We start from the raw sequence: 22,359 nt of genomic DNA on the forward strand, positions 1-22,359 counted from the left end.
ATGTTGCCACAAACACCATTGTAAATACAACCCATATTTATGTTTATTTATTTTCCATTTTGTACTTTATTTATTTTCCATTTTGTACTTTAACTATTTGCACATCGCTACAACACTGTATATAGACATAATATGGCACTTGAAATGTCTTTATTCTTTTGGAACTTCTGAGTGCAATGTCTACTGTTCATGTTTATTTGACTTTTGTTTATTATCCATTTTACTTGCTTTGGCAATGTTAACATATGTTTCCCATGCCAATAAAGCCCTTGAATTGAATTGAAAAATTGAGAAAGAGAGAGCAATGACCTGGTGCTGGTGCACATACTGTATCTAGCCAGTAACTCCTCCAGGATGTGTTGACGTCATTTCACAGAATGTATTTTTGGACGGAAGCTAGTTGTCGTGTCTTTAATATCATTAACTGAAGACTGATAGTTTTTAATCAAAGATTCTCTGTAATTAAGTATTACACAACTTGAAGGAACTGCTGGAGCAGTTTTGCCTTGAGAATAGGCAGAAATCCCAGTGGCTAGACGTGCCAAGCTTATAGAGACATAGCCCAAGAGACTTGCAGCTGTAATATCTGCAAAAGGTGGCTCTACAAAGTATTGACTTAGTGAATAGTGAATGAATGAATTATGCACGCTTTCAGTTTGTTTGTTTTATTTGTTGTTTGTTTCATAATAAAAAATATTTGAATCTTCAAAGTGGTCGCCATGTTGTGTAAATCAAAACCCCCCAATAATCCATTTAATTCCAGGTTGTAAGGCGACAAAATAGGAAAAATGCCATGGGATGAATACTTTCGCAAGCCACTATATAGCCTATTTAACATTTTAAGAAGTCTACAATTCCATTGATTGAAAGAAAAAAACAACACATCAGAATACAAATAAGGCTAACATAAACATAAGCAAGCATGATGAGCAGATGAAGAACCAGAGGATATTAGCTAGGTAATTACATTGAACATTTCCAATTCGAATTGAAATTTCCCATGCAAAAATAAAGAATGCTACCAAACTACTGTTTAAGGACAAGCGTCAGCATCCAACCTTAGCTAGGCTACTTCTAAGCTACTTCAGATTCAGTATATCTGAATAGTTTACTAAACATACCATTCGAAATTTGTAATGAATATAAACTACAGAAAGGTTCAACCTGATCAAGAATACGTTATCAAGCCACATATTTAACAATTGAAATAGCTTTCTGCAGTTGAAAGTGTCACCGCTGGCTAGGTTATAAGCCCAATATCTCACTATAAGTATAAGCCCTGGTAGCTCGCCGTGATCGTATAGTGGTTAGTACTCTGCGTTGTGGCCGCAGCAACCCCGGTTCGAATCCGGGTCACGGCATTGCAAACACAATGTCACGGCATAAGGGTATATTTTTGTCCTTATGCTTATTATTTGACACATTTAAGAAGCTCCAACTTATATGATACATTATCCTTGTTCAGTCATTGCGTTGTCGATCCAATACTCCGAACACAGCGAAGCTACCAAATCGGCTGGAGTGTTATTCATATAAGAATTGTGTTATATGTCCACTAGGGGGTGAAAGCGTCTCGTCGATATATTGTGTTGCTGTGCTGTTGTCCTGTGACTGTGTGAAAAGACATTTTTAAATGTATGTCATTCAAGTACTATTGAATGAAGCTATCATATTCGGAATGGTAGGCTACATAAAAACCTGTCTTCATACCTGCCCGCAAATTGTATACGATTTAGTCCGGCTAACCTATTGGGCCTTATTATGAGAAGAGCCCCCTGCAGCCCCGTTTATTGTCTTGTTTTTTATACTATTGTTAACCCCCACAATTTTTAAAATGGTTTTATATAGTTTCATGCACATACCGTCGCCTATATGAAGGTTTCATGACTGCTCTGACTATAGGTTAACTCGTCACTGCAATTGGGAAAGAAAATATTGCCATTGTGAATGTGCAGTACACCATTATTGTTGCCGACAACAATTGTCTGTCAAGTCTACTCAACTGCTTTATTGTGATCTATGACTGTGGCCTATAGGCTATAGATGCATCATGCCTATAGGTCATTGAATAGCATGATGCTCTCTTGACGACTTTTTCGTCATGCATTTAAAACAAAAGTTAACATTTTGTCAGATAGGGACTGAAACTTCAGACAATCCCTCATCCATTTGCTCTTCACGCATTGAAGATCCTTTGCCTGTCGTAAACATGGGTTTCATAGAAGACTGAAAATCCCAAATATTTACCGTCTAGTGCCAATTGGTGGTTTAAGAAAATGAAAGGATGAAAAAAAATATTCCGTTTACACTAAAGGCTATATTTCCCATTTTGTAGAAATCTCTCCCCGTTGGTTCTCATTGACGTCAGTCTACTCTAAGGGATCCGCCCTCTAGCTCAAATTGCAAGCAGTGAGTGGTGAATGGTCACCCATCTTTCGATTACGGGTACACAAGGGTGAATTGCTCCTGGATCTGGATGCGGGCATCCTTTCAATGATTCCGCACTGTGGCTCGTGTCTGTGTTGTGTTCACTTCATGGGATAGACAATGCTCTGTGTCTTGGCATTACGATATTCAGCTGCTGCTCGTCTGGTTGATCGGAAAATGTAGTCATTCAATGTGACATTAGCCTACTTCTATGCTGTGTTCAGATTATTGCTCTGGTCCTAGACGCAGACCAGCAATTCTGTGAAAAGATGTTGAGCCGAATAATGAGTGGCAGTATCCGGAATCTGGATAGAGAATACGACTGCACCGTCAGACTCCTGGATGATACGGAATATACCTGCACAATTCAGGTCAGTCACTTACTATAGTCAGACAATAATTGTTTATATGCCATCAACAGAGAATATCAAGTGGTGGAATTGTCTCATGTGAAGAAAAGCGCACAAGTGCCTGCATCCCGCGATAGTCACCGGCTGAATCTATTGTGTGAATCATTTGTTTTCTGACACATTTTATGACCATATGCCATTTGACTTGAGGCAAATATCGATAGTTTCGTCGTCCGACGAATAGACTGGATGCTCTCAGGACCTTATCGATGTTTTCGTGACTGATCAAAACATGGCAAAAAATGAAATGGTTTATCACAGACAAATAGCCTACTGGTATTGTTATTATTCACCATGAGCGCTGGAAGTTTGAAAAGTGATCAACAACCTCTCGAACACTTGATTTTATAGGCTTTGAGCAGCATTGTATTTCCAATGTCTATACTCATCGTTTTTATTGAGTAATTAATCTGACAGTGAGAGTTACAATGAAGCTGTAACTGTGTTACAATCTAGATTTAACAGAGTTACAATCTAGCTGTAACAATTCAAATGAATGCAGAGGTGATAATCCCATCACTATCAAGTTATATATGAATTTGTCAACAAAAGCAGTACTTACAATAGAGGTCTATGTTATTGTTAGAATAATTTACCTCAGGGCAATTCCACGATATGCCAAACAAAAAACATTGATTTGAAAGGATAACAAACCATAAAACTCTATGCACAAGGACTACTTTTAACAATTTGTGGTGAACATTAAAAAAAAAAAAAAACCTTCACTGGGAGAACTGTGAACAGGCCAATTCTGGTAACATAATTATTTTGTTAAAACTCCCTCCGTTTTTTATGTGACCATGTTTTCCAAAAAATATCTTCTCAGAATTAAGATTCAAAGATGTCTGCAGAAAGAATGGGGTGTCAAACAGTTGAATTCGGAAGTTTACATACACTTAGATTGGAGTCATTAAAACTAGTTTTTCAACCACTCCACAAATTTCTTGTCAACAAACTATAGTTTTGGCAAGTCGGTTAGGACATTTACTTTGTGTATGACACAAGTAATTTTTCCAACAATTGTTTACAGACAGATTATTTCACTTATAATTCACTGTATCACATTTCCAGTGGGTCAAAAGTTTACATACACTAAGTTGACTGTGCCTTTAAACAGCTTGGAAAATTCCAGAAAATGATGTCATGGCTTTAGAAGCTTCTGATAGGCTAATTGACATAATTTCAGTCAATTGGAGGTGTACCTGTGGATGTATTTCAAGGCCTACCTTCAAACTCAGTGCCTCTTTACCATACATCATGGGAAAATCAAAAGAAATCAGCCAAGACCTCAGGAAAAAAAGACCAAGCAGCCGTCATACCGCTCAGGAAGGAGACGCGTTCGGTTTCCTAGAGATGAACGTACTTGTAACGGCCGTTGGTGGAAGAAGGTGAGGACCAAGGTGCAGCGTGGTACGTGTTCATATTTATTAAATAGAACTGAACACTAAATACAAAACAACAACGAGAACAACCGAAACAGCTCCGTCAGGTGCAAAACACACTAAACAGAAAGCAACTACCCACAAAACCCATGTGGGCAAGAGCTACCTAAGTATGGTTCTCAATCTGAGACAACGACAGATAGCTGTCCCTAATTGAGAACCATACCTGGCCAAAAACAAAGAAATACAAAAACATAGAAAAAGGAACATAGAACGCCCACCCTAGTCACACCCTGGCCTAACCAAAATAGAGATTAAAAAGCCTCTCTATGGACAGAGCGTGACAATACTTTGGTGCGAAAAAGTGCAAATCAATCCCAGAACAACAGCAAAGGACCTTGTCAAGATGCTGGAGGAAACAATAAAATGAGTCCTGTATCGACATAACCTGAAAGGCCGCTCAGCAAGGAATAAGCCACTGCTCCAAAGCCGCAATAAAAAAGCCAGACTACGGTTTGCAACTCCACATGGGGACAAAGATCGTACTTTTTGGAGAAATGTCCTCTGGTCTGATGAAACAAAAATAGAACTGTTTGGCCATAATGACCATCGTTATGTTTGGAGGAAAAAGGGGGAGGCTTGCAAGCCGAAGAACACCATCCCAATTGTGAAGTACAGGGGTGGCAGCATCATGTTGTGGGGGTGCTTTGCTGCAGGAGGGACTGGTGCACTTCACAAACTAGATGGCATCATGAGGCAGGAAAATTATGTGGATATATTGAAGCAACATCTCAAGACATCAGTCAGGAAGTTAAAGCTTGGTTGCAAATGGGTCTTCCAAATGGACAATGACCCCAAGCATACTTCCAAAGTTCTGACCTCAATCCTATAGAAAATTTGTAGGCAGAACTGAAAAAGCGTGTGCGAGCAAGGAGGCCTACAAACCTGACTCAGTTACACCAGCTTTGTCAGGAGGAATGTGCCAAAATGAACCCAACTTATTGTGGGAAGCTTGTGGAAGGCTACCCGGAACGTTTGACCCAAGTTAAACAATTTAAAGACAATGCTACTAAATACTAATTGAGTGTGTGTAATCGTCTGACACACTGGAAATGTGATGAAAGAAATAAAAGCTGAAATAAATAATTATTTCTACTATTATTCTGACATTTCACATTCTTAAAATAAAATGGTGATCCCAACTGACCTAAGACAGGGACATTTTACTGGGATTAAATGTCAGGAATTGTGGTAAACTGAGTTTAAATGTATTTGGTTAAAAACTTCCGACTTCAACTGTATATGACATAGACTCGTCAAGAACCATGCTTTTAATGGTATGGCAACACGAGACTAGCTATGACATGAGACCTTGACTTTGAAAACATTTATTTTGGTTTTTGAACTACATTAAGTGAAGTGGATTCACACCCAGTAACAGAATTGCGTTTATGGAATTTCATCATGACTCCCTGATCTGTACTACACAGAAATGCATATTTATGGATATGAGTGTCATTCACTTCATGGTGATGTGTCCTAAATAGGTACATAACGGTATAAATATGCATATCTCAGTATTATTCTACACACTGGCTATTAATTTTAATGAGCTCCACACCCAAACAAGACCAAATTTGGTTGGTCCATCCTGGACCAAATCTGAACCAATCATAGATGTCTATGTTTCACAAGTTTTAACATCAAAGTACATCATAGTAGAGTACAGTGGAATACTTTACAGTACAGCACAGCACAGCACAACACAGAACAGTCGAGTATAGTTCAGTAGAGTATAGTTCAGTACGGTAGAGTACAGTAAAGTTCAGTACAGTACATTATAGTGTACTCAATTCTAGTGTGCTCTACTGAACTGTACTCTATTCTACTCTATTGTACAGTACAATATTGTACTGAACTTTACTCTGCTTAACACTTTTTTTACTTTACTGTACTCTACTTTACTGTACTGTACTGAGCTCTCCACACTTGTGACAACCATAGACGTCTATGATTGGTTCAGATTTCCGGACCAAATCTGAACCGATCATGGACCTCTATGTTTGGGCCAGATCAAGGCCGGGACCATACCAAAAACCAAAAACCAAAAACGACATCTGAGGACTACTTTTCAACATCCATGGATGTCCGGTGTCAGTCTGTACTCAATGGGTAGGGATGCTGGTTACTGTAAATGAAAAGAGAGGGGGCTTATGAGTAGGTGTCAGTAAGAGCAGGGAGAGGTGACATTAACTGGGGATAAAGGAAGAGAGAGAGGGAAGGGTTGTCCAGACTGTTTTCACACTTGCTTTGACCACCATACAACAGAAAGAGAAAGAAAACAGTTATGAGTTGAATGTAACAGTATGCCAGTGTCAGGGAGAACTGTAGCAGGTGAACCAACTGTGGTTTGTCACTACTATGATTTTCCATTGTAGCCAATCAAATTGCAGTAATTCCGTCACTGATTTTTCGGAAGCTACGTTACCAATTTGGGAACAGAATTTCGAGGTTTAGTCACTTAATAGTTCATAACCAAATAGATATCAGTAAAAACAATGTAACTAATTGGTAGGTCTACCTTAACTTGTTAATTCTGTGTTTTCTTTAATTTCCTCCCTCCCAGTGTTGAGCAGTAGTGAACTACATGTAGTTCAACTAGTAATTTACCAACATTTTACAGTATCTTAGTGGTAGTTGAACTAAATGTTGTTTTTTGCAAAAATTAAATATGGGTGAAGTAGACAATAATTTCCTTTCTTTTTCAGCATCAGACCTGCCTAATTCTTACTTGAAACAGTTTTTGTGTTTTATATGCTAAATGACACATTCTGTTAACGACGTGATCTGTTCTTGCAATTTGTAGTCTATGACATTTCAGATTTATATATGATATTTTTTTACGAAATAGTAAACTACTTTTTCAAAGTAACTTTAGTTAAGTAACTATATGTTTCTCAAAAATACCTTTAGTATAGCTTAACTTCTTCTAGTGTGAAGTAATTGGTAGATTGGTAAATTGGTAAACTATTCTGTATTTTCAGAATAGCTTCCTCAACGCTCCCTCCTCTTGAGGGAGAGAAATGAGAAAATATCTTAAAGATATGTGGGTTTTTGGAAATAGAATTTCAAGGCACAGGGCAATATTTCTTAAACTTACACAAGGCAAATAATTTCTCCAAAACTAAATATAAGTGTTGATATTAGTTGGCGGGGGTCTTTACTTCTAAATTATTGTGTTTTGTTGTATTTCTAATACCTTTTAATATGTTTTCTGCAACCCCTTTTCCATCTGTTTCATCAGAAATCAAAGCCTTGCTTATTCCTAATATTTAGGATAGAACACGGTTGAAAAATGTATATATGCCTTAATTTCTCAAAAATATAGACACTTAGTTTTCATTTGACACCAGATTTGACATGCTCCTAGGAACTTCACGTTGGTCCTCATGGGTCCTGTTACATGGAAATTACCCTCAGTCAATAGGGGACTTAACATTCTACAAACACATCATACAATAATTAGATGGTACCTACTGAGATTGAAACTCTAGTTTAGTTTCACATCAAGTCAAACAGCAGTTATCAAAGCCATCTACTACAGCCAGCCATCTTTATCTCTGCACTGTTTTGAGAAAAAGTCGATGAGCTCTCCATAAAGCCAGCCATACAAACAGCCTTCCCTCCTGCTCCCAGGTGTCCGCATGGCCCTAAGTCAGCCATTCATACTGCTAAAATGCATTTCCCTTTTAATCGGGATCGGAATGATTTTAGTAGCCTATTTTAAATGGTTGGTGTTGAGCTACCCAATTGACACCCTGCCTTACATTATAGCCTATTCCTCAAATGTCATTTTATTGTTATTCAATATAAATTTGTTTACTGCAACTGTTATGAGCTTTATACAGTATAGTTCACTGTAGTGTAGACCTAATAATACAAATACAATGTCATGTTTTGAACAAAGTAAGGTTGAATGGATTTCCTTGAAGGGAAGACAGGAGTAAGGGGCTGGTTCTTTTTCTTTTGTTTCCGTGCTGCTAGTCTTGCTTTGATGTTTCCTCCGTTTTATCTTCAGCCTGAAATAAAGGCAGGGGAGATGGTCGATCAGAATCCATTACAGTATGTGTGTGTGTGTGTGTGTGTGTGTGTGTGTGTTCATCTGTGGATCATCATTCCTCAGAAGTTATTGGGGAGAGCTGTCTCCTGGACTGAGGAAATCCCTAGAGGTCTCCTACTACTTTTTTTAACACATTCAGACATTGAACAAATCTTCTAGAAGTAAAAATGACAAAGATTTAGGGATACCTCTATGATGTAATGAAATGTAAAAGCTATAGTCCTGGTTTCTGTTATTTTGTAGAAAATATTTCAATTTTTGGTGCACGGAGGTGTCTCTGGTGGAGATATACACTGAGTGTGTGTACAAAACATTAGGAACACCCGCTCTTTCCATGATTAAGGTAATTTGTACATGTAGGTAGGGGTAAAGTGACTATGCATAGATAATAGACAGTGAGTAGCTGTGGGGAGGGGGGGGGGAAATCAATGCAAATAGTCTGAGTGGCCATTTGATGAATTGTTCAGCAGTCTGATGGCTTGGGGGTAGATGCTGTTAAGGAGCCTTTTGGACCTAGACAACGCTCTGGTACCGCTTGCCGTGCGGTAGCAGAGAGAACAGTCTATGATTTAGGTGACTGGAGTCTTTGACAATTATTTGGGGCTTCTTCTGACACCGCCTAGTATAGTAATGTACTGGACTGTTTCCATTACTGGGCTGCACGTTGGCCAATAAAACGGATGGTCGAGGCGTGTTATCCAGTTGCCGGTGAATTCTCACAAGGCACCCGGATCTGCGCCCCGTATATCGCCATCTTTTCTCTATGCGAATGACGAGGATGTATTTGAACATGTATATGTTTTTGTTCTTTGTTCTTTGTTATAGAGCCAAAAATATTGGAGAAGTGGTTTATCCATACATCTCTGTTTTGGATAGATAACTCGTCATGTTGTTGTTTGTTTAGAGTTTTCCAATTTTCCCAGATGTCACGGATCCCCCCAGTTCTGCTGCTCATTCCGTGCACCAGCTCCGGAGGTCTACATCACCGGCCTTCTAGGCGTCAATGAACTAGATTCATTACCACCAACCTCAGACTGTCATTACCACCAACCTCAGACTGTCATTACCACCAACCCGGACACCTGGTTCCCATTCCCCCTGATTAGTGTGTTATATATGTGCCCTCTGTTCCCCAGTGTCCTTGTCGGTTATTGTTACCATGTCTGTTGGTCCTATGAGTACCTGTGCTGTTGTATCGGCTTCCATGCTACGTGTTATTGTGAACTTGTTTTACGGGTCTCATCCTGTGTATTATTTAGAGGTTTACACCTCGCTCTTTTGTCTGGGTGGAGTCAATAAAACCCCCTATTACGTATTCCTGCCACCTGTCTCCAATCATTAGACATCATGACAGAATAACCAACCTCATAAATGGAGACAGCAGGAAAGACCGAGCTATCAACCATCGTAGGGACAGTCCAGCATCACTGTCTTTCCAGACTCGGCAGCGCCATGGACACCGTGCTGGCAACCATTCTGAGTTTTGAGGTGCGCGCCAGCGAGATACAAGGGATTCCTTCTGCAATGAATCCAGTTCTGTGATGCCTAGAAGGCCGGTGATGTAGACCTCCGGAGCTGGTGAACGAAATGAGCAGCAGTACCAGGGGGATCCGTGACACCAGAAGTGGTTAGGGATTATTCAATTACATTGAGCTGATTTCTGACGTGCTGTTCCTTCTTTTTCCGTAGTGTATTTCTGTATTGTTTTAGTGATTCACCATAGTGAAGGTGTAGGCTCAGGATTTTTGGGTCTCTATGTTTTTGGTTGGATAGGTTTCTCAATTTCTTAATTACGTTTTTGTATTCTTCATCAAACTATTTGTCATTGTTGTTCATTTTCTTAGGTTGTCTGCTTTAAATTTTTAGTTTTGAATGGGAAGCTGAGAGGTCATGTATACTGATTAGGTTTTCTACTGCCATGTTTACACCTTCACAATTACAGTGAAACATTTAGTCTATTAATGATTACATTTGTTGTTGCCAAATTGTTTTTTTGGTAGATTTTCACATTACTTTCCTTCCGTCTATAGCATATCATTATATTATTAAGTTCCTTTGGCTTTAATGCCTTGTGATTGAGCATAGGTCTGTTCAAGTAGAGTGGGGTTTTGCTGTGATCTGATCCTGACTTGGCCTACTTCTTCATTGCACAAAGGAATAACCTCAGCCAAATTCCAAAGACTGGTGACATCCAGTGGAAGGGTGTCAGGTTCTTGTCCAGGAACTAAAAACAGGTTCAAATAAAATACTAAAATTCAAACTTTCATTAAATCATACATGAAATATCCCACTTGGCAGCCAACATGTCAGTTTAAAAAAAAAAATCCTACTTGGCCTACTTCTTCATTGCATGACAATAAAAACAGGTCAGGGAACAGCAATATCCCTAACCTGGAGAGGCAAAAAAAAAATAAACATTCTGAACAGTTAGTCCTCTGGGTTTTGCCTGCTACACAAAATCTGTTATACTCAAAGATATGATTGAAACTGTTTTAGAAACTTCAGAATGTTTTCTATCCAAATATATGAATAATATGCATATCTTATATTCTTGGCATGAGTATCAGGAAGCACGCTATTTATCCAAAAGTGAAAATTCTGCCCCCTAGCCCCAAGAGGCTCACCACAGACTAGTACATGTCCCTGGGCCTGGAAATGGTTGATCTCCCCCTCTAAGATGGAGAAGCTGTAGGTATAGGTAGCACACATGAGGACATCTTTCTCTGTTCAGATCATTTCCTTACTAATTTCTAGCCAGATGTAAAATGTTCCTGTTTTGACTAATTTAATAGAGTGGGTTAGGTCTGCTCTATTCCAAATTAGCTCTATACCAAATTAGTCTCTTCCCTGTTTCACAGCTGGTAGTTTGGTGGATGGAACTACCAGTAGGTCCGTCTCCTTTGTACCACATTTCTTGTAGGATGACAATGTCTGTATTTCCAATTTCTTTGATGAAGTCTGGCTTCCTACCCTTTAGGCCAAAGGCATAAATTGAATTGAACCTGAAACCTTGTATATTCCAGGATGAGATAGTAAAAGCTTTGTGTTCAATGGTGTCTAGTGTTTTTGTGTGGTTTAGGCCTGGACCATCACAGTAGGTGTGAGCAGAGCATTTTGAGCATCTGATACATCTTAGGTCGCAGGATGGGGCTTGGGTGGGTGTAATAGTGGGGGTTGGGCCTGTTGCTCTGCTCACGGCCTGGGCATGTGTCATGCTGTCATGTTGAGGTCCTTTCTCTCGCTCGCTTACTTACTTACTTTTGCTCATATCCTGTTCCCACTATGTGCTGCGATTCAATCCCCTGTGGACCTGTTTTCATTACACTCTGATCTCTTCCCTAAACTGTTTAACCACTCCATATTCAGGGTTACCTCTGGTGCAGGCTGGCCTCCTTCCTCTGACATCCACACAGCACAGGTGGGCCATTACGGCCTTGAGTTCTGGTAGCTATTCCTGTGTTCTGAATGTCATCATCAAAACATCAGCTTCAGAAATTATAATGCCAGAACCAGGGAGGAGAAAGTCCTTATGCTAGCAGATACCCATAGACTTCCAGTCATTGCACTAACACCAGTTAGCATTGGCTTGTGAAACTACCTCTAACTTCCATCATACTGGACACAGAGACATAAAAATGGTATCCATGAGTTCATCTGACTCTGGGAAAGTAGATAAAGGGCTTCATTGCCAAAATCCTGAAGTATCCCTTTAAAACATAGATGGGAAAGCACTGTATCTATCTTCATATTTTTAACAGCTATAATGCATGACTTTAAAGTTTTACTTCAATGAATTCTGGATCTTTCCTCTATATTTGTGCGATAAGAAAGTGAGTGCTCAACATTATACACCCCTGTAGTTTGATGGAAGTCGCTGCCATCCCGCTTGCCCCAGGCCTCTTCCGCTCTCTAATGCAGAATTGCAGCACCGGTGATGGTTGGGAATTTAGAGGCTCCTCACATGTCTAGGTCACAGTTGAATACCACACAGGCCACAGCAGCCAGGCTGCAGTGATTTTGCACAAGAGAGAATTGAAAATGGTAAGGTAGAGAGCTGAATGTTTAAAGTGTATACACGGAAAGAAACAGTAATTACATAAATGCACACATACACACACTCAGAGGGGTTGGGGTAAATTCATTTCAGTTGAATGCATTCAGTTGTACAACTGACTAGGTATCCCCTTTTCCTTTCGTTAAGAGTGTTTTTCCAGAGTGCTTCTCTATTCAGGGAGTGTGCTGTTTGTTCAACAACCCTGTTTGTTGAATTTACAGTTGAAAGAGTGCTGTGTTTCATTTTACACTTTGAGCTGACTAACTGGGAGTGGGGGTTACTTGCCCTGTATGAAAGAGGGGAGATGAAAGTAGGCTCCAAGTTGAGTAGTGTCTCTCAAAAGTTGTTTGCAGAATAGTTGTCCAGATGGAGCTAGTCTTAGCGGGGTGGCAGGTCTCCTAGTGGTTAGAGCGTTGGACTAGGCGCAGGTTGCAAGATTGAATCCCTGAGCTGACAAGGTAAAAATGTGTCGTTCTGCCCCTGAACAAGGCAGTTAACCCACTGTTCCTTGGCCTTCATTGAAAATAAGAATTTGTTCGTAACTGACTTGCCTAGTTAAATAAAGATAAAATAAAATAAATAGTGTTGCGGTAGAATTTAGAAGGGCATAGAATTAGGGCACTTTATTCTGCTGCAATCAAAGCAGTGTCTTCAGGTCTTAAGCAAGACTTAAACATTATTCTGGTCCTGTCCAATACATTATTTAAGATTCTGAATGGGACTTCTTTGCTCATGTTGTTTATTATGTGTTTGCTATACTTTTAAACGTTTTGTCAAGCCCCTGGGTAAAGCTGCATGGTGACAGGAAAGCCTTGAGTGCTTGTTGCATCGCTGCATCTACAGACTTTTTACCAGCTAAGCCCATAAAGAACCACAAAGTTAAGGCGGGAAGGAGCAATTATTGTTCAAAATATAGTGATGGTGTGCTTTATCCTGAGAAGGTGCAGCTTCTTGCCTGTAAATGGTGTAAATGCCAAGATGTGCAATAGATTGTGTTGAAATATGTACAGGACAAGTACATTCAACACAGTCCAGGGAGTGTGTGCAGGCAAATGTATTTATTAAATGTGTGTGTGCATGCGTGTGGGGGGTACTCATGATAATATCTGGCCAGCATTATTTGGCTTTTTAAGAAGCTTCATTTCCTCCAGCTCAGACTTTATTTAGAATAAAAGTAGAATACACTTTAAAGTCATATCAGAATACTTACATTTTGATGATGAGCGTTCACAGAGAATTTAGTCACAGTTTAGTCAAGAAAGCATGTGTGATAAATTCAGTGCTTGAGTAATTTTTTTTTCTCTAATTAGAGGAAGAAACATGTAATTTCCAGGAATCCCAATGTGTTGTTTATTGTTAATTTGTGTTTTATTCTTACATTTCATTTGTGATTTGATGAATGATCAGATGGTTGTCAATACTGCTGCATACCTTCCCATATTAATTAATTCATTTTAATTTCACATTTATTTAACCAGAACAAATTCTAATTTACAACTGCGACCTGGCCAACATAAAGAAAAGCAGTGCGACAAAAACAACAACACAGAGTTACACATAAACAAACATACAGTCAATGACACAATATATATATATTTTTAAATCTTTGTACAGTGTGTGCAAATGTAGAAGAGTAGGGAGGTAGGCAAAACATAGGCCATAGAGGTGAAAAAAAATTACAATTAAGCATTATTATCAAATCAAATTTATTTATATAGCCCTTCGTACATCAGCTGATATCTCAAAGTGCTGTACAGAAACCCAGCCTAAAACCCCAAACAGCACGCAATGCAGGTGTAGAAGCACGGTGGCTAGGAAAAACTCCCTAGAAAGGCCAAAACCTAGGAAGAAACCAATAGAAACCTATTACTGGAGTGATAGATGTGCAGATGATGAGCAAGTAGAGATACTGGAGTGCAAAAGAGCAAGAAGGTAAGTAATAATGTGGGGATGAGGTAGTTGGGTGTGCTATTTACAGATTGTCTGTATACAGGTACAGAGATCGGTAAGCTGTTCTGACAGCTGATGCTTAAAGTTAGAGAGGGAGATATAAGACTCCAGCTTCAGTGATTTTTGCAATTCGTTCCAGTCATTGGCAGCAGACAACTGGAAGGAAAGGCGGCCAAAGTACGTGTTGGCTTTGGGGATGACCAGTGAAATATACCTGTTGGAGTGCATGCTATGGGTGGGTGTTGCTATGGTGACCAGTGAGCTGAGATAAGGCGGGGCTTTACCTAGCAAAGACTTATAGATTACCTGGAGCCAGTGGGTTTGGCGACGAATATGTAGTGAGGGCCAGCCAACGAGAGCATACAAGTCGCAGTGGTGGGTAGTATATGGGGCTTTGGTGACAAAACGGATGGCACTGTCATAGACTACATCCAGGTTGCTGAGTAGAGTGTTGGAGGCAATTTTGTAAATTACATTGCCGAAGTCAAGGATGGTCAGTTTTACGAGGGTTTGTTTGGCAGCATGAGTGAAGGAGGCTTTGTTGCGAAATAGGAAGCCAATTCTAGATTTAATTTTGGATTGGAGATGCTTAATGTGAGTCTGGAAGGAGAGTTTACAGTCTAACCAGACACCTAGGTATTTGTAGTTGTCCACATATTCTTGCCAGAACCGTCCAGAGTAGTGATGCTTGTCGGACGGGAGGGTGCGGGCAGCAATCGGTTGAAGAGCATGCACTTAGTTTTACAAGCATTTAAAAGCAGTTGGAGGCCACGGAAGGAGTGTTGTATTGCGTTGAAGCTCGTTTGGAGGTTTGTTAGCACTGTGTCCAAAGAAGGGCCAGATGTTTACAGAATGGTGTCATCTGCATAGAGGTGGATCAGAGAATCACCAGCAGCAAGAGCGACATCATTGATATCGATATATATACAGGAAGCGAGTTGGCCCGAGAATTGAACCCTGTTGCACCCCCATAGAGACTGCCAGAGGTCCAGACAACAGGCCCTCCGATTTGACACATTGAACTCTATCTGAGAAGTAGTTGGTGAACCAGGCGAGTCAGTCATTTGAGAAGCCAAGGCTATTGAGTCTGCCGATAAGAATGTGGTGATTGACAGAGTCGAAAGCCTTGGCCAGGTTGATGAAGGCGGCTGCACAGTACTGTCTTTTATCGATGGCGGTTATGATATCATTTAGGACCTTGAGTGTGGCTGAGGTGCACCCATGACCAGCTCGGAAACCATATTGCATAGCGGAGAAGGTACGGTTGGATTCGAAATAGTCGGTGATCTGTTTGTTAATTTGGCTTTCAAGGGTTTTAGAAAGGCAGGGCATGATGGATATAGGTCTATAACAGTTTGGGTCTAGAGTGTCTCCCCCTAAGAAGAGGGGGATGACCACGGCAGCTTTCAAATCTTTGGGGATCTCAGACGATACGAAAGAGAGGTTGAATAGGCTAGTAATAGGGGTTGCAACAATTTCGGGGGATAATTTTAGAAAGAGAGGGTCCAGATTGTCTAGCCCAGCTGGTTTATAGGGATCCAGATTTTGCAGCTCTTTCAGAACATCAGCTGTCTGAATTTGGGTGAAGGAGAAGCGGGGGGCTTGGGCAAGTTGCTGCAGGGGGTCCTGAGATGATGGCCGGGGTATGGGTAGCCAGATGGAAAGCATGGCCAGCCGTAGAAAAATGCTTATTGAAATGTTCGATTATCGTAGATTTACGGTGGTGAAGGTGTTTCCTATCCTCAGTGCAGTGGTCAGCTGGCTGGAGGTGCTCTTATTCTCCATGGACTTTACAGTGTCCCAATACTTTTTGTAATTAGTGCTACAGGAAGCAAATTTCTGTTTGAAAAGCTAGCCTTAGCTTTCCTAACTGACTGAGTATATTGGTTCCTGACTTCCCTGAAAAGTTGCATATCGCGGGTTCTATTCAATGCTAATGCAGAACGCCACAGGATGTTTTTTGTGCTGCTGGTCAAGGGCAGTCAAGTCTGGGGTGAACCAAGGGCCAATCTGTTCTTAGTTCTACATTTTTTGAATGGGGCATCCTCTACTGATGGGATGAGGTCAATGTCCTTCCAGGATGCCCGGGCCAGGTCGATTAGAAAGGCCTGCTTGCTGAAGTGTTTTAGGGAGCGTTTGACAGTGATGAGTGGTGGTTGTTTGACCGCGGACCAATTACACATGCAGGAAATAAGGCAGTGATCACTGAGATCCTGGTTGAGAACAGCAGAGGTGTATTTAGAGGGCAAGTTTGTCAGGATGATATCTAAGAGGGTGCCCATGGTTACGGATTTAGGGTTGTACCTGGTAGGTTCCTTGATAATTTGTGTGAGATGAAGGGCAACTATCTTAGATTGTAGGACGGCCGGGGTGTTAATAAGCATGTCCCAGTTTAGGTCACCTAACAGTGCTATCTCTGAAGATAGATGGGGGGCGATCAATTCACTTATGGTGTCCAGGGCACAGCTCGGGGCTGAGTGGGGTCTATAACAAGCGGCAACGGTGAGAGACTTGTTTCTGGAAAATGTGGATTTTTAAAAGTAGAAGCTCGAATTGTTTGGGCACAGACCTGGATAGCATGACAGAACTCTGCAGGCTATCTCTGCAGTAGATTGTAACTCCGCTCCAATGGCAGTTCTATCTTGTCGGAAAATGTTATAGTTAGGGATGGAAATTTCAGGATTTGATGTTGCCTTCCTAAGCTAGGATTCAGACATGGCTAGGACATCCGGGTTGGCGGAGTGTGCTAAAGCAGTGTATAAAACAAACTTAGGAAGGAGGCTTCTCATGTTAACATGCATAAAACCAAGGCTTTTACAGTTACAGAAGTCAACGAATGAGAGCGCCTGGGGAATGGGAGTGATGCTGGGGGCTGCTGGACCTGGGTTAACCTCTACATCACCAGAGGAACGGAGGAGTAGAATAAGAGTACGGCTAAATGCTATAGGAACTGGTCGTGTAGTGCGTTCTGAACAGAGAGTAAAAGGAGCAGATTTCTGGACGCGGAAGAATATATTCAAGGCATAATGTACAGACAAGGGTATGGTAGGATGTGAGTACAGTGGAGGTAAAGCCAGGCATTGAGTGACAATGAGAGTGGTTTCTAGAATCACCATTTAAGCCAGCTGAGGTCATCGCATGTGTGGGGTTGGAACAAAAGGGCTAGCTAAGGCATATTGAGCAGGGCTGGAGGCTCTACAGTGAAATAAGACAAAAATCACTAACAAAAACAGCAATAGACAAGGCATATTGACATTAGGGAGAGAAATGTGTAGCCGAGTAATCATATAGTCCAGTGAGTAGCTAGGCGAGCTGGAGACATGGCAATTCAGACAGCTAGCAGGCCGGGGATGGCAGGCTAGCAGATGGGCCTCAGGGGGACGTCGCAACGGAAGTGCCTGTTCAAACACCCTTGTGTGATTACGTCGGTAGACCAGTCGTGATGGATCAATCCGTGTTGGCAGCAAAGGGTCAAGCCAATCGGCAAAAGGGGTATTGAAACCCAGGAATTGTCTGATGGATCTCTTCGGATAGCCGGGAGATGGGCTTAGCTCAAGGCTAGCTCCAGGCTAACTGAGATGTTAGCCAGGAGTAGCCACTCGGGTAGCAGCTAGCTAGCTGCTATGATCCGGAGTAAAGGTTCAGAGCTTGCGGTAGGAATCTGGAGATGAGGTAGAGAAAAAGCAGTCCGATATGCTCTGGGTTGATATCGCGCTGTGCAGACTGGCAGGAATTGGCCGGGCTGAGGCTGACTGATGTCCGAGTTAACGGTGATGACCGCTAGTAGTGGCTAACTGACTACTAGCTAGTTAGCTGGCTAGCTACTGATGGGGGTTTCTGTTCTAAAGTATAAAAAATAGCAGATCCATACCACATTGGGTGATGCGGGTTGCAGGAGAGTATGTTAAATCCCTAGATGGAAATTTAGATAAAAAATATAAAACATATGTACGAAATATATACGAAGAAAACGATATATACACGGGACAGGACAATACAAACAAAACAGACGCCCGACTGCTACGCCATCTTGGAAAGTCAAGAAAATAAATGAAATATACAGTGTGAGGAGGTTGGATCCTTTCAGAACTGCCATACAGATAATTTGATTAAGGGAAACTGAGGTTACACTTTAATATTAGGATTTTATTCTGAGATATTTTTTCTCTTGTGCTCAGCTTCTCAATCAATGTCATGCTGAGATCTTATCAACACAAATGAAATATCTTGCAAACGTGGGGTCTTTACTGTAACTAGCACTGAAGAATCCAGTAGACATTAGATCTTACATCTGCACATGTGGTGAGACAATATTGGATGATAGATCATTCCATGCAGGAACTGCACTGTAAAAAGAGGCTTTGGGAGTACACCCTCCCCTCCTTGCAGGAATGAAAGGTTTGGGAACATTTTCCCAAGGGGGTGCTGCACAGCCTGTCCTGGGGGCTGTCTCCTTGGTGATACGGCAGGCAGGGGGAAAGGGGGTTTACATTTAAACATGGTGCCACTGTCAGCCAGGGTCTCAGCTGTTGCTACGGTGACTCCCCAGTAACACTGCCAAAATGTGAGAGCACTTCATTCAGGATATCTCATTGTAATGTAGAAGCCCCAAAAATGGACAAAATGTAGCTGCTCACAGTGTAACAGAGGACAAGATAAGCTTATTTATTCCCTGAATGTTATTGGAGAATGCTGGTGATGATGTGACTTATCCCACTTAAACCACTACTAGCCCCAATCCTATCAACTGTCCCCCTGACCCAGTTTCCTAGTCCCCCCCCCCCAATGGTGTTCTCAGGGTAAACATTAAAACAACTCCCAACTCCACTGATCAGACACTTTTGTGTCTCACTCAACTTTTATAAGCTAAAGAACAACTAATTGTGAAAATTACATTTTTCTATAATTTCTCTCTTGTGGTGTTTGTGCTTTGATGCTACAGTGATCATGGAGCCTGCAAGTGTGAATGGGGTTGGAACTCAATGAATGGAATTCTTGCCTCTTCAGAAGCTCAAGCTGTCACTGTCACTGTTTCTATTGGCTATGGCTAAGCCAAAATTTCTCGATTGCGGTTCTATAAGGCAGCCCATACAATCAACAATGTGATTGGTTAATGTCTTGTTGTGAGAGGTATCTTGATATTCCAGCTGGATTTGCAGATATTAAATAATGCACTGCTGCTTGACCTGGCAAGCATAATCCAGAATCATTTTCATAACAAGTTTAGCTCGATTCTGCCTGAGCTGTTAGACATGGTAGAGAAAGGATAAATGATCATCTCTAATTCAATACCTTGTCAGCACATTTTAGTTCATATTCAACCCTATAAACTGACCGCACTCTGGTACATCCCAGCAGACACATTATCAGTGTTTTCCAGTCTGTTCCCAAGCTTCTCCCAGGCCTCGCTAAAGGTATCTCCAAGTCCCAGGTCTCTCCCAGGCCTCTCTAAAGGCCTCTCCTACACTCCTACACAGTAAATACAAACATAGACAAAGCATTAGAAACCTTAACATTTCACAAACATAGATCCACTAAACTATACATGACGTATGGTTGGGACTTTATTCCCATTTCACAAGCATAGATAAACTATACACGACGTATGGTTGGGATTTTATTCCCAAGTTTTGTTGTATTACTTATAGAGTTTGACCGATTATGATTTTTCAATACCGATACCGATTAATCGGCCGCTTTTATTTATTTGTAATAATGACAATTACAACAATACTGAATGAACACTTCTTTTTTTGTTGTTGAATTTTTACCCCTTTTTCATGGTATCCAATTGTTTTAGTAGCTACTATCTTGTCTCATCGCTACAACTCCCGTATGGGCTCGGGAGAGACGAAGGTTAAAAGTCAGGCATCCTCTGATACACAAACCACTGCTTCTTAACACAGCACGCATCCAACCCAAAAGCCAGCCTCACCAATGTGTCAGAGGAAACACCATGCACCTGGCATCCTTGGTTAGCACGCACTGTGCCCAGCCCACCACAGGAGTCGACGGTGCACGATGAGACAAGGACAGTCGTGCAACGATTGTGCTTTTTTCGCAAATGTGCTTTTGTTAAATCATCCATCGATTATATGCAACGCAGGACACACTAGATAAACTAGTAAAGTCATCAACCATGTGTAATTAACAGGTGATTATGATTGATTGTTTTTTACAAGATAAGTTTAATGCTAGCTAGCAACTTACCTTGGTTTCTACTGCATTCGCGTAACAGGCAGGCTCCTTGTGGAATGCAACGAGAGGCAGGTGGTTAGAGCGTTGGACTAGTTAACCGTAAGGTTGCAAGATTGAATCCCGGAGCTGACAAGATAAAAATCTGTCGTTCTGCCCCTGAACAGGGCAGTTAACCCACCGCTCCTAGGCCGTCATTGAAAATAAGAATGTGTTCTTAACTGACTTGCCTAGTTAAATAAAGGTGTAAAAAAAAAACGGCCAAATCGGTGTCCAAAAATACCGATTTCTGATTGTTATGAAAACTTGAAATCAGCCCTATTTAATCGACCATTCCGATTAATCGGTCGACCTCTAATTACTTATACAACTAATATAAGGACAGGACATGAGACAGGAGTAGAAATTAACGTGGGGATTGTTTAATGCGTTTCACAGGAAGAACATTCCAAGCATTTCAACGTAGGTAAGGGGGGGATTACAGGTGCCCTGAAGGGACAAAACTAGAATATCAATACACAACATATTCCTCCCCCTTTACCTTGACTCATAAGGAAAAAGTTAATTTTCACTGTTTTGCCTATTGTTTTCTTTTTAACATAAGTTCTCTTAATGTAAATAAATAAACTTTTCAGAATAACCTTTTCTAAACTAGGGAAAGAGGGTTGACTGCCTCAGTTCCCTGACTTAACCCTGGGGTGTATTCTGCACCAATGTTGGAGGTTAGTCTGAACTAAATAGTCAACCTGTCAGGGGTTCGTCTTTCTCTTGCAGGGTAATGACGATGTACAGGTGAGTCTACAGTCACATTATCTCTGAGTCTGAGTGGTGATGGTGTACCCCAGACTGGGGTACAACAGTACCCTGAGTAGGCACTCTGGCTGGTTCAGGTGAGTCTGGAGCACTTTCCACATTTGTAGGTTGCTGCAGTGGATGTTCAGGTGATGGCTCGTAGTCATGGTAGGTCTCCAGTAGCTGATCTTGGTTTGTCACTTGACAGGAGTCATCTCTGAGGTTGGTTCCTGGCAACAGTTGATCCACGTGTCTCCTCCAGATGATGTTTTCCGGTGTGTGAACTGTGTAGGACATTTGCAGTAGTTCTAAGCAAGAACTCTCTCTCCAGCTATGAAGCTTCTATCTTTTGCTTTGCTCCATCTCTCCACCTGTGCTCTCTGTTGTGTCTGTACAACCTGTTTAGTCTTTGGGGGTCTCAGGAGGTCGAATCGCGTACGAAGCTGTCTTTTCATCATGGCTGACGCGGGTGCCACTTTGGTTGTAGCGTGGAGAGTGTTTCTGTAGGTTAACAGGAAGGTGTTTAGGCGCCTATTGAGGGAGCCGTTCCCTTGTGAGGATTTTAAAGCTTGCTTCATCATTTGGACAAACCTTTCAGTGGGGCCGTTTGTTGCAGGGTGACACGGCGCTGACTTGATGTGCTGAATTCCATTTGCTTCCATGAATGATCAGAACTCTTCAGACACCAATTGGGGGCCATTATCACTAACGAGTTGCGTTGGCAAGCCGAAGTGACTGAAGATTGACCGTAGCTCTTCGATGGTTCTCTCCGCTGAGGTGCTCTTCATCACTGTGACCTCAGGCCATTTGCTGTGTGCGTCAACTACGACTAAGAACATACGATCCTCCAGTGGGCCTGCATAGTCTATGTAGACTCGCTGCCAAGGCTTTTCTGGGAAGTCCCATGGGTGTAGTGGCACTAGCTGAGGCATGTTCCTCATCTTTTGACATGCATCACATGACTTGACCTTGTCTTTGATAGCTGCGTCCAGACCTGGGCACTAAAAGTAGCTGCGTGCAATCTCCTTC

General features: G+C 41.4%; 1 protein-coding gene and 1 non-coding gene across 3 annotated transcripts in view; both read left to right on the forward strand.

The window, feature by feature from the left end:
* The first annotated feature begins 1,289 nt into the window (after positions 1-1,289).
* On the forward strand, positions 1,290-1,361 carry trnah-gug. Its single transcript has one exon. It is a non-coding gene; the product is annotated as a tRNA-His (tRNA).
* A 1,056-nt stretch (positions 1,362-2,417) lies between these two features.
* Positions 2,418-22,359, forward strand: part of LOC112252412 (FERM domain-containing protein 5) — a 107,103-nt gene continuing 87,161 nt past the window's right edge. The window contains exon 1 of one of the 2 annotated variants that reach the window (XM_024423613.2): positions 2,418-2,798. In XM_024423613.2, coding sequence (XP_024279381.1) covers positions 2,697-2,798 — 102 coding nt within the window. In that variant the 5' untranslated portion in view covers positions 2,418-2,696. The remainder of the gene's footprint in view (positions 2,799-22,359) is intronic. The other variant, XM_024423612.2, reaches the window with a different exon arrangement.

The sequence above is a fragment of the Oncorhynchus tshawytscha genome, linkage group LG06, assembly GCF_018296145.1.
Source record: "Oncorhynchus tshawytscha isolate Ot180627B linkage group LG06, Otsh_v2.0, whole genome shotgun sequence".
Lineage (NCBI taxonomy): Eukaryota > Metazoa > Chordata > Actinopteri > Salmoniformes > Salmonidae > Oncorhynchus > Oncorhynchus tshawytscha.